Source organism: Hipposideros armiger, unplaced genomic scaffold (genome assembly GCF_001890085.2).
Source record: "Hipposideros armiger isolate ML-2016 unplaced genomic scaffold, ASM189008v1 scaffold_137, whole genome shotgun sequence".
Classification (NCBI taxonomy): domain Eukaryota; kingdom Metazoa; phylum Chordata; class Mammalia; order Chiroptera; family Hipposideridae; genus Hipposideros; species Hipposideros armiger.
In genome coordinates this window covers 2,956,591-2,969,496 of record NW_017731487.1, presented here as the reverse complement: position 1 = coordinate 2,969,496, position 12,906 = coordinate 2,956,591, and the positions used below count along the sequence as shown (strand labels likewise).

Sequence of the window (12,906 nt, the reverse complement as noted above, 5' to 3'; positions counted from 1 at the left end):
TCCTCCTCCCTCCGGGGGTCAGTGGGCTCCCGGAGGGCCAGGTCGCTGCCGCACTTAACGACTCGGTATGAGTGAATGCAGGAGGCCGAGCTTTCGTAAACGGGCCAAATTGAGCTTTCCAAGACCCAACAGCCATTGCATGTCTTAAAGATGGCCCGTGGCTGACAAAGAAGCCCTGCTCAAGGAGCCCCGGGAGGCGGGGACCGCGGGACAGGCGATAAGGCAAAAAAGACATCAGACTGCGCAGGCGCCGCTCGCCCCGCCCCCGCTCGCCCCGCCGGGCGGATATCCGGCCTGCTCCGCTTCACAGCCGTCGGGGCAATGGCGCTGTGCGAGGTGGGCTGCGGGAGCGCTCTGGTGTGGCCTCGGGTGTTGCTCTTCGGAGACTCCATCACCCAGGTACCGCTGCTCGGACCCGTCCTGTCCGCAGAACCTGGCTCGGCCCTCACAAGGCCGGGTCTCAGGCGTCCTCGGCGACGCCCCCCCCCACACGCCCCTTCCCGAGGGTCGCGGGCCTGGCCTCGCTGACTCCCGGCTCCTCTCCTCACGCGGCCCCCGTTTCTCCCTTCTGTCACAAGGTTGTCGAGGCCGTCTTCCCCCAGCACCTGAGGCGGGGTCACTTCGGTAATGCCTGCCGCCTCCTGCAGCGACCTCAAAAGAGCGTCGTGTGCCCAGCGCCCCCCGAGCCCCTCCCTCTGTAACACCCTCGCAGCGGTTCCCGTTTCTAGTTGTTCGTAGCTTCGAGATAACCGTACGCGACCTGCCGCCCTCGCACAGGCTTTAGTCTTAGGCCCGTTTCACAGGTGCGACAAGCGGGGAGAAGTGAAGTCCAGGTCACGCCCTGGGAGTGACACAGCCTGAGGGCGCTGCTCTGCTCTAAGTCATTTTTCCTGGGGATTTTAGGAAGCCCTGGTAGGCGTGGAGGCGCATTGTTTTGTTGTTAGTATCTTCCTGGGCCCGGCCAGTTGTGTTGCGCCGGGCGTGCTTTAGTGCGTTGTACTCCCCGGAGGGCCGCCTGCACGGACCACGCTGGCTGGCGGCGAGTCACTTCCAGCGGCTCTGCACTGCCGCTTCGTGCAGAAAACATTGCAGCCAGTTCTCCGTGCTTCCTCGGGTGGAACAGGTTGGTCTGGAATAAAATGCCTCCAGGAATGAACTAGATCATCCTTTCACCCAAGAGCATGTCAACTCAAGGAAAAATGTTGGGAAATACATTTTCTTCAGGGAGGGAGCACGTTTTAAAAATGACTTTCCCGTGGCCCTAAACCGATTTTCTGTGTTTACGGCAATAGTTGGCAACACTCTTTTTAGGCATCTGGGCAGTGAGGGCTTTGCAAATTCCATAGGAATGTGTATCAAAGAACGTCCCCGGAGTTCTGTCATTTTCTTAGTCTTTCAGCTGTGGAAAGGGAGCCCAGCACGGCCTTCGTCTCCTAACTGAGTATACAGTTGATTTTATCTCTCACAGTTTTTTTTCCCCCACCCCCAGATTTGTTAAAGTCACTTTTCTGGATAACAGCGACCCGAATATTAGGTTTCAATAAAATGGAGACAACTGACTCAAATCCAATTGATAGAGAAAATTGCTTCTGCTTTCCAGAGGTGCTGAGGTGTGGCGACAGTAAGCCCTAAAGCGACCCCCTCAGAGCAGAGCAAGGGATGAAGGCCAAGAAGTCAGGAAGAGAACAGAAGGGGAGTTGCCGACCGAAACTGTCCCTCACTAACATGTCCTAGTTACACCAAGGAGTAATGGGGTTTTCTTTCTTCAGTTTTCCTTCCAGCAGGGTGGATGGGGAGCATCACTGGCTGACAAGCTGGTCAGGTGAGAATAGTTTCTAGATTGATACTTGAGTGTTTATTGATGGAAAATATAATTGCCTGTCAGGAGAAAAGAGTGAATGGTACAGTTTCAAACAGTAAGCTATGGGGTTGGGAGAGGAGGAGGGGTAGGCCACAGGGTTCAGTAAAAAGGACTTTGCCACCATGTGAAATCAACCCCTAAGTTATGAAAAACATTAGGGGGTTGGATCCAAAGAAAAAGACGACTTTTCACCATCTAAAGAAGACAAGTTCTTATTCATTCATTATGGTGGGTATGGCTTAAACCAGCGGTTCTCAGCCTTCCTAATGCCGCGACCCCTTAATCCAGTTCCTCATGTTGTGGTGACCCCCAACCATAAAATTATTTTCGTTGCTACTCTATAACTGTAATTTTGCTACTGTTATGAATCGTCATGTAAATATCTTTTTGTTTCCCGATGGTCTTAGGCGACCCCTGTGAAAGGGTTGTTCAACCCCCAAAGGGGTCGCAACCCACAGGTTGAGAACCGCTGGCTTAAATGATTAGCGAGGAGTTAAAAGAATATAGTCTTAGCCCAAAGTTGGATTCATTTTGGATAGAGTTTCTCCCCACACCAATTTTGTTTATAAAATATATCAGAAATAGTGATGATTTTGGTATTTTATTTGCCAAACTTAAATGTATGCTAAGAAAGTCATTAAAAGGGAAACAGTGTTCTAATTGAAAAGGTTAAAAAATAGAAACATTTTCCTCATTAAAAACAGGAGACACAAGTATTTGTGTTAGGGTATCAGTAAACTGGTCAGCAGAAGTTTTCTGTTCCTCTAGAAATAAAAAGCTGGGTGTACTACCAATTTATCATTACCTGATAATTTTTTTTATCAGTGTTGGCACACCAAGAAAATACATTTTATTTCTAAATGTAAAATGTGTTTTTAAATGGCTTCACTTTCTCTTTCATTTTTATCCCCTAAACTAGAAATGAACATTTGACCTTCCAGCCTTTTCTATTCCCAAATGCTTTCACTGTTTAAGTGGACTTAATCTAAAAACATGAAAGTATCATTTCGTTCCTAGTTTTCTCTTCTGTAAAATGGGGGGCGGGGGGCGCAGGGAGGGGAGTTGTAACAGCTTTTATTTAATGTTCACCAAGTGCCAGAGATTGTTTTAAATGCTTCATGTGTATTGTCTCATCCTTCTACCCATTTTAAATCTGAGAAAAGTAAGGTGGAGTGAGGTTAAATAACAAGGTCACACTAAGAAGTAGCAGGTGGCTTGGCTCCAGAGCTCGTGCTTTGAGCCTCCGGTGATAACAAGGGTGCCCGCTTTCCTGCTGGGAGAGTGCATAAGGTCCTGTGTGCTTGGTCAAGTGCCTGGAACATAGCAAGTGTTTTATTTTAGTAATCTAATAACTGTTGAATTAGTCCATTAACCTTTTCTGAGCAGATAGAAGACATTGAAAAACTAATTATTCAAATAGCCTGAAAGACTCCAGGCATTTCATATTCACCAACATGTAAATGTTTCATAAATATTAATAGTTAAATTTAGCATGAGAATTTTGTCAGAATTGATAGTTTACAGGTGTGAGTGCTAGAAGACCACTTAATTAGAAGCTATTTTTCAGAATCAAAGAGTAATTACAAAAAAAGACAAAGTTGGAAACATGTATGGTCTGTTGTGCCTTATTATGTAACTTCTTAAAAGCCTCATGCTGAGGTACAAAGCACAAAACTGAGTGGCTGCTGGCTGACCCCCACAAAGAGGCCTGACCTGGGTGAATTCTCCCCCATTCAGGCTCCACCCACAAAGTGCCTCCCTCTGTCCTGGGTGCACACACCTCAGCCAAGCTCACAGGAGCCTATTATAAACTAACACTACAATGGACCAAACGATAGGAGCTAGGCAGAGTGGATCCTCACACAGGTGTAAGGACCCGTTTCTTCCAACAGGCAGGTCACTGGGAGAAACTAGGAGGCTGTATGGGGCGCAGAGGGCTACATTATAGGGACGCTGGAGGGGTGACTGGCGTCAGATGCATCATCTGCTTTCACTACCAAGGGACCAAACAATTCTAAGTGCACCCTCCTTTTTATGTGCTGGACTGACACTTTCTCTTCCACACTGGCCAACTGCCCTTGTGATGAGCACATTCAGTCTGCAGCCATGTTAATACTCGGGGTGAATGTTTTGTAGACATAGGCCCCTAATGTCTGTTTCAGCCATCTGCACAGCCCTCAGCTGACTTAGTTTTCATTTAACCTAATTTCCAAGTCTGAAAGTTGAGACACTACTGTAACTGCCCTCCTGTACTGCCTGCCTAGCTAGTGATACATTTAAAATATATAATTGAGTGTACCCATAGTGACATCTTTGTTTTATATTTAAATAAGATATATGCTCATTACAAAAAGCATTTAACAATTCTTAAATCCATTTAAACCTTCTAAAATTTATTGATATTTTCATAAAAATTTTTAGCCTTATCAAAGTATTTCTTTAACAAAAAAATTACTCACATTTTTCAGCTTTTAAAAGCTTCCGCTATGTGCTATTTGCTTTTAAAAAGGTCCCTTTGCCTGTTGTCATTTATAAAACACCTAATTTCTATTTTTTCTGGAAGGCAATCTTTCAGAGCCTAGATGTTTGAAAGAAATCAATTCCATCCTTTTCCTGTCTTCCCCTGAACTTGAATACCTGTTATTAGGCATGAATTTATGTAAAAGCCTTTAGTAATTTTTCCATTTCTCCAGTGCGTTTAATAACTTAGGCACTGCCGATTGTTACTCAGTCCAGAGAAATTCAGGTATTCTCCCCCTTTCAGAGGGAAAGTTTCAGTTTCAACCCTGAGCCTCACTAGCGCTTTTTCCTGGTTCACAGCCTTTGTAAGGATGATTTTTTTCAAAAAATCTGTAATGGCTGCCATTTGTTGAGTTCCTTCTATTTCTTTTAATCTTCACACAACCTGGTGGATTAGGCTTGAGTATTTGTCTTTTACAGTTGGGGACAGTGAGGCTCAGAGAAATTAAGTAAATGGCCATGGCCTCATTGCTGGTCCAGGGCCGAGATCCCAGCATGAGCTGCTCTGATACTAGAACTTGAGCTTTGCTGTGGGCACCACACCAGCCCCAGGGAGGCGGGCCTGAAGGAGGACACTGTTGCGCCTTTAGTTTTGTAAGTGCTGCACTAACCCATTGGATGGGTGTAAGGGAGGACTCACCTTGTCAAAACTTTCAAGTATTCTATTTGTGAGTGTTTTAAGTGGAGTTTTTTAAATGGCTAGACAGCTTTTTGTAATCATACATAAAAACACTAAATCTGGCTGAATTTTTTTGCTGTTCTCAGGATTTATAAATGCTGAGCGCTTTCCGAGTAGCATCAGAACCAAGTCGGTCCCGCTGCCCTCTGGTGTCTGTCGCCTGGCCTGTAGCCTGCAGCTACTCTGTGGTGCCCTAGCTTCTCGGCTTAGTTGGTCATATGTAGGAATTTGAACCATACACCAAAATTAACCACATCGTTTGCTAATCATATACTGAACTCCCGAGATTCATTTTTAAAATACCTTTTTATTGTGGACAATTTTAAACATCTACAAACGTACCAGTGGTCACAGGTATCTAATTGATGGAGCTGGGATTCACACCCAGGCAACCAGCTCAAGATCCATGGTTGGTTTTTTCATTATACCACACAGGGGCCTGTGAACCAAATAGTATATTTTTAAGAAAGAAATAAATACCTGCTAATGAACTGGTTTAAACTGAAACAATATATTTACTAAAATTACTTAAAGTAATTGGTTGATAATGATAATGGTCAAAATAGGTTTGTCACTTGTAACACCTTCCTTTAAAATTTTTCATTTCAGAAAATGTGATGTTTTGAATCGTGGATTTTCAGGCTATAATACCAGATGGGCCAAAATTATCCTTCCAAGATTAATCAGGAAAGGGAACATTTTGGACAACCCAGTAGCAGTTACAGTTTTCTTTGGTGCCAATGACAGTGCGCTAAAAGGTAAAGGTATTTTTGTCTTTTCCTAGTTCATTTTTCAATAATTTTTATGTTAGCAAACTTAAATGTATATAATGTTTACTTATCTCCTAGTAGATAAAATTTTGCTGAATTTGTGAGTTCATTGAGTACTTTTGTGTATTTCTTCTAGTTTAACTTATTTTCTGCATGCCTGGGTGGTCAGATTTAAACTTGCAAACACTTGTTTTCTCCGGCCCTGTGCTCAGTGTCCGGTGCTTTGCTCTTTAGTTGAGGTAGGTGGCAGCAAAGGGCTCAGACTGCACACCTTGCAGTGTGAATCACACTGATGAAAAAGTAGCTCACGCCGGCAGCCCCTGGACCCAGGTCCAGACGGGAATCCTGGGTGATGGTGAGCATGTTTGGAGCAGAAAGCTCATCCCTCATGTGTTTTTTGGAAGAACTGGTCCTGCAGAGAGGACTTTGTCTTCCCCTCCTGCTCTGACAGGAGCCCTCTGCATGCTAGGAAGGAGAAAAGTCAGCCTTGATTTTGGAAAGTTGGGTAGTCAGCTTCCAGAGGTTTCTCTGGGGCCCTCACTTCTCACAGCAGTGGCATGGTCTGCTATTCAGAGGCATGCTGCGGGGCGAGACATCTCAGGGGAGGCTGGAGATGAAGAAAGACTGCCCCGTGAATGCGAGGGATTCTTGCAGACTACAAGAAAGGAAGTCATACCTTCACTTATATCTACACCAAAAGAAAGAAAACTCCAAAAAGTAGAATTTTTTTGAAAGGTGAAGTTTTATCAAACTAAGGACAGGGAAAAACACTTTCTAAACATAAAAGCAATGGAGAAAACTGCAAAGGGAAAAATAGGTTTGTGAAATAAAATAGCTTATGTAAAAAAAAAAACAAAACTAAAAATGACAGGAAAATACGAAAATATGGCAGACAGAAAGTTAATGTCTTTAATGTAGAAATCGGTAAGAAAAATATTAACTGCAATAGAAAAATGGGCAAAGACAAGAATAGGTAATCCCAAAAGGAGGAATTGAACCACCAGTACGTAACAAGGGATTTTGGTTTTTTGATTCATATAAGACGCAGTTTTAAGCAGTAATACTTACCAGCTGACAGGTATGGAGTAAGACGGACTCACAGCTTCGGTGGGCAAGCTTGTTGACTTTCTAAAAGCTTTTCGGTGTTGTGCATCAAGAAACTTCCCTCATCTAGAAATCCTTAAGGAAATAATCAGGTGTCTTAAGGAAATAATCAGGTGTATGTTCTTTATAACAGCAAAAAAAATAGAATGGTGCATAGCAAGGAATTAGAAGCTTCAACTATGTCACCCTAACTAAATCTGTTGTTTTTGAGGCCTGTTTATGGAAACAGAAATGCTTGTAATATGTGAAAAAAGCGCAATATGGTCATTTATTTTCAGTGTGATCCCAGTTTATTTTAAAGTATACATATCTCCATGGAAAAGACTGGAAAGAAGTACATCTAAGTGCCAGCAGTGGTTTTATGGGTGGTAGGATGAGTGATTTATGTTCTGTGATTACACTTGTGTGTGGTCCGCACACGGCCTGCAGTGAGCGCTGTAATGCTGGTGTGGGGGCCCTTCCAGAAACAGTGCTTTGCAGCCCCACGAGCAGTAGCCGCAGTAGCCTGTCGAGTCGCCGAGTGCTTCCTTGGTGGCAGGCACCTTGCTGCAAGCGCTTAGTATACTTAGCTGACTTACTTTCCATAGGAGCCCTATGAGGCTATCATCCAAGGGCATGTGGCTGATGAGTGACAAAGCCAGGATAGAACCTGATACTCTCACTCCACAACCTGGGCTCGTTTCTTTACCAATTCCAGCTGCCTAATAGCCCATGGCCATGACTTTCAAGGTCCGGAGCCAGAGCCTTTGAAGTCTGTTTGATGAAGTCCCTTCTCTGTTCTTGGTGTAAACAATTCCCCAGCAACATCATGAGTCATACGCATTTGTGACCGTGTGTCGTCTTAACCGTCACCTAAACCTTTGGGCTGAAGTACCGGTGTTCCTCCTTAACAGAGGAGAACCCCAAGCAGCACGTCCCCCTGGATGAGTACGTGGTGAATTTGAAGAGCATGGTGCAGTACCTGCGGTCTGTGGGCGTCCCCGAGGACAGGGTCATCCTCATCACGCCGCCCCCGCTCTGCGAGGCCGCCTGGGAAAAGGAGTGCCTCGTGCAAGGTAAACAGTCAGCACCCTCATGGGGCCTGGTGGCCAGAAGCGGGGAGGACATGGATGGGGCGGTGTTTTCCAGCCTGTGGGCCTCAGGTTCTTAGAGGTCCATAAATCCATACTGGTCTGTTTTCAATCAATTAAGGTTAAACAGAAAAAAGTACAGCCTCCACTGTGTCATAACAGAACTTTTGGCACAGAAAGGGGAGTGTCACCTTGGGTGCGTGGGTTCTTTGGCCTGGCATTTGCTGCCTTATTTTCCAAACTGCAGGGTGCTCACAGAGCCACTGAATTTCAGGGCTAACGGCTGAGTGAGCGTCTCAGAATAGCCATACACTTGGTTGTCTGCGTTGGGCTGAGGCTTCCGGAGTCTGTCCCTCTGGCCCTGACATCCACAGTTGGGGTGCCTACTCCTCCTTGCTGTGCCCATTTCCGTCTGCATGTGGCCCTTTCTCCACTCTGCCTCACCTCACCCTGTTACCCACTTTTCCCCCCAAGCAAAAGCTCCTCTGCAGACCACTGACAGGCGCACACGTGCAAGAGCACTTCCGCCTCACTTGTGACTGAGTGACGGAGTGCAGCTCTCGGACACCTTGCCTTGCCAACACCAGAGGCACATCTGTCCCCATGAACTGTTCATCCTGGCACCTTTACAGGTGCTCAGGATACAGAAATAACTAGCAGCCCTTTCTTGCCTGTTGGGCTAGTGAGGGAGACAGTCGTGTAAATAAGTATTTGCAACAGTGGGATAAATGGTGTAAGAGGGATTTATCACGGAAGGTCTGTGGCAAGGAGGGAAGCAGAACCGAGCGCTGCCCAGGATACTCCCAAAGGAGGTAAACAGGGAACATTCCCCTGGAGAAGAGAGTACAGGGCGGAGGAGGGAGGGTGACAGGCCCTGCTGTCGCCAAAGCAACGGCCCCAATGGTGTCTTCTGCTAATGTCCTGCCATCGTCGAGGATGGCTCGTCCGGTAAGTCCCGTCGCAGGACACGTTCATGCCAGGATGACTGAGGTGTGCAAGGTAGAACTGTTCGTGCATCTTAAATCGCAGGTCACAACCCTTTCGTGGCTCATGAACAAGTTGCAGCACACTTTTTTTTTTTAATTGGGTAATTGGGGGGAGGGGAACAGACAGGTAGATAAATTGCTGTTTTTGTTCTTCAGTCTAGTTGTAGAGGACGTCGCTTCACTGGCCCATGCTGATATTATCATTGTGCTCTTCTCGGGTGAGGCAATTGGTCACCGGTCATTGGTCGGCCGCTCACGGCGGCTCCCAGCAGCTCACACTGGCTGCCAGCCACTCACATAGCTCACAGCAGCCCACTGCAGCCCCACTGCAGCCTACACCATCGCCAGCCGGCGACTCACAGCAGCCCAGCAGCCTAGCTCCAGGTTGAGCTGTTGTTCAGCATCTTAGCTGTAGAGGGCAGTGTCACTGGCCCTCATATGTGGGATCCGAACCGGGGCCCTGCTGCTCAGAGCTGGCGCTCCCAGGTGAGCTGTTAACCAGCTGAGACACTCGCCCGGCCCTGCAGCACACACTTTTTAATGGACTATAATGGAAAAATCAGTATCTAGAATGCAGGAGGCATTGTTTTGTGAGACTTACTTCATTTATGTAGTTTTTGTTTTTTTTTAATTTTAAGGTGAGCCATCCTGCCACCTGTTGGCAGCTCAGCTCGGGCCGGGAATCGAACTGGCAACTCTGTGGTTAACAGCTCGCACTCTTGAACAAACTCTTAACCAACTGAGCCACTCGGCCGGCCCCTCATTTATGTATTGTAGATATGAGTGTACTGAATGCTGGTAAAACCTTTATTACTGTTTTTCACCAGCCAGGGTTAGAAGCCGTCAGGCTGGGTTCTGTGTGGTGCTAATTAGCAAATCAGCATCACCTGGAAACTTGGTAAAAATGCAAATTCTTGGACCACCCAGACCTACCGAATCAGAAATCTCGGGGTGCAGTCCAGTACATCTTCCCAGTGATTCTGACGTCGGCTTGTTTGAGACAATCGCCACATTAGATTGGGGGTCGGCAAACTGACTCACTGGCTACCACTGAAGTTCAAGGGGAGGACAGGCAGGCCCGGTGGTTCCTGTCCTGTGACTGCCTTTGGGTACAGTGGCAGGTGGAATAGGTGCCCAGAGACCACATGACCCCCAAGCCTGCAGTCTACTGTGCAGCCCTTCGCAGAGGAAATGTGCTGACCCGCATTCGCCCAATGACCTCTGTGCGCCCTTCCTGCTTTCACCATCTCTGGTGCAAAGTCCACGTGATGTTCCCTCCTCATGTGAAAATTCAGGAGTGTTGGCACAGCATTCCTCTAGCGTGTACCCCTTATCAGTCACCAGCTCGGTCTCCCCGGGCCTTTCCTGCCTCTGGTCCTCTGTTCAGTGTCCTCAGGAGGCAGTGGTGCCTTCTAGGGCTCCCTCCCCACCGTCCCATGCTGGCCTGTCCTTGTATGACTCCCCACACACCCCCGCTGGCCTAGGTCAGGTCTGGAAGTCCATGCCTGTCTCCTGGAGCCAAGGAACTAACTGTCCATCCGGGTTACTAGTGCCTGCACCAGGACCAGGCAGGACTTGGCGTTTATCAGTCGCCTCCTGATTTTCTCTCCCCAAAAGGTTGCAAGTTAAATCGCCTGAATTCGGTTGTTGGTGAATACGCCCGTGCGTGCCTACATGTGGCCCGAGACTGTGGGACTGACGTGCTTGACCTGTGGACCCTGATGCAGACGGAGGGTCAGGTAGGATGGCTTGCTTGGTCTTATTGGGGTGCGTAGGATCAAACAGTGTGGCTCTGAGTAGGCAAGCAAGTTGTCCCTCTCACCAATTAAACTTGGAGCAGAAAGGAGTGGCGAGGCCTTGGGACAGCTTGCAGAGCGCACCCTCTCTGGCCTGGCTCCTTAGCTGCAGGAAGCAGGGGCCCCTTTAAGTCCCTGAGTTAGCACAGTGAAATGAGCGAGAAACGGCTCGTTTGAGAACATCTAGGCCAGGCTCTTTTGTAAGATGGAAGGGGGAAACTTGTTGCCAGGCAAAACACTGAACGGAAGTAGAATAAGGTATCAGCTAAAATTCGTATAGTTTCATATGTGGTTCCAACTAAATTACTGGGTTTAAAGCCAAAAAGGCCACTTACAAATATGAAGGGTAAGAGGCCAATCTCCGTGCAGAATGGAACAGCCACACAGGAACACTGACCACTTCCGATAACAGTGAAACATACGCTTACACAGGACCCGGCAATCTCACTCCTGGGTGTTTACACGAGTGAAAACTGTTTCAGTCATCCTTGGAAACCTTGACTAGATTGGACCGTTTCATGGATTCCCAGTAGGAGCAGCCCTGGCAACTGGAGTGCTGCAGGGGACAGCAACCCGAGTTCTGTTTTTGTCTGCGTTAGGCTTCCACCTGAGGTGGGTGGGAAAAGTGCAGCTGAAGACAAGGAAACTGCAAACCACGGGGCCAGCTGCTCTTACAGTCCTTTTAGATTTAACACTAAGATTCTAGAATGAGAGGGTCTTACTTAGCAGTCCTCTCATCTACAACAGCAGCGATGAGAAAACGAAGGCCCAGGAAAAGTGCCTCTAGAATTGGAATCCTAGTCGGAGAAAGGCTAACAGGGATGGGGCAACTGAGCTGAGGGAAGGCTCTTCCCAAATGCGAAAGGGCTCTAATGGGCAGTGTTCCTGAGCTCAGGGTATGGGGGGACTGGACTCCTGTTCTAGCCTGGATGGACGAGTCAAAAACGGCACACTGAGCTTTAGCACCAGATTTCTCATTTTGTGGATTAATGTGCCATATTCGCTCATTAAGCCTCTTCTCTGAACGGATGACCTAGAAGGACGTCTCAGCTCAGATGCTCAGGGGTGGGAAACTTTATGAAGCTCCACCTGTAATATGCACGTAACTTGCAAACGGTGTGTGAACTTGGGTACACTGAGCACGAGCTGCTACACCACTGTCCCAGGAGACTGTTGGTCGGGCTGATGATGTGCCAGTCGGGGCCACCGCTGGGGAGTAGGACACCAGGATTAGAACACACACACCTTTAACTGAGTCCTCTCTTTCTCCTTACAGGACTTTTCATCCTATTTGTCAGACGGGCTACACTTATCACCAAAGGGAAATGAGTTTTTGTCCTCACATCTCTGGCCTTTGGTAGAGAAGAAAGTCTCCTCCCTCCCGTTGCTGCTCCCTTACTGGCGGGATGTAGCAGAGGCCAGGCCGGAACTCAGTCTTTTGGGAGACGGGGACCATTAGTCACAGATGAAACCCAGGCTGGCTGTTTCTTTACAGCACAAGACGTCACCATGCACAGAAACCCCCAGATAAGCAATCAAAGAATATTATTTTCTCCTGACTGTGGAACAAAAAACTCTGACGTTTGCTAACAAGTTTAATAAAAGCATAATTTTTCAGGAAGCTTTGTACCTAGCTGTGTTTTGATACTTGACTGATGCAGGTGTCATCAGTGCCACAGCTACAACATACACCCTGAGCAGCTTGTTTATTCTGTAAATGGAAAACAGGTAAGCACAGTTTTGTTTTTTAAAAAGTTATAATTTTATTAAAAAAAAGGGTTTCTTGCATTCTGCTGGGAGCTGCTTCACTCATACACCCACACATCCCACTTATCAGATTCCAAAAGTGTAATTAAAATATAAGAATATCACAACTAGTTAAAAGACAGCCAATACCACAAGGTACAAGTTCAAGTATTAGTGTAACAGGTATCTGTGTCACAAACATCCTTAGAAAGTAAGACACCATTTGTCACAGGTTTGGTTAATTGCCCTCAAAGTTGACCAACTCTCATTTAAAACGTGTTGACTGGTGAGCACATTTCAGTACTTACAGGGAAAAAGCTTTAACTATAATTTTAAGGAAATCAGAATTCCAATGATTGATCCTTCACACAGTA

At 46.8% G+C, this 12,906-nt stretch overlaps 1 protein-coding gene across 1 annotated transcript; it reads left to right on the top strand.

Annotated features, from left to right (window-relative positions):
* The first annotated feature begins 271 nt into the window (after window positions 1-271).
* IAH1 (isoamyl acetate hydrolyzing esterase 1 (putative)) lies at window positions 272-12,407 on the top strand. The gene is made up of 6 exons (XM_019650017.1): window positions 272-399; window positions 1,770-1,822; window positions 5,670-5,818; window positions 7,828-7,989; window positions 10,608-10,729; window positions 12,063-12,407. Exons 1-6 carry the CDS (start codon window positions 322-324, stop codon window positions 12,243-12,245), a joined length of 747 nt encoding a protein of 248 aa, XP_019505562.1. The 5' UTR covers window positions 272-321; the 3' UTR covers window positions 12,246-12,407.
* The last annotated feature ends 499 nt before the right edge of the window (window positions 12,408-12,906 follow it).

What these genes read in the sequence shown, in the direction of transcription:
- IAH1 (XM_019650017.1), top strand. Translation starts at nt 322, where the DNA reads ATGGCGCTGTGCGAGGTGGGCTGCGGGAGCGCTCTGGTGTGGCCTCGG. An exon ending in TCGGAGACTCCATCACCCAG is followed by an intron (nt 400 to 1,769) that starts GTACCGCTGCTC and finishes TTCTTTCTTCAG; the next exon opens with TTTTCCTTCCAGCAGGGTGG. An exon ending in TGATGCAGACGGAGGGTCAG is followed by an intron (nt 10,730 to 12,062) that starts GTAGGATGGCTT and finishes TTCTCCTTACAG; the next exon opens with GACTTTTCATCCTATTTGTC.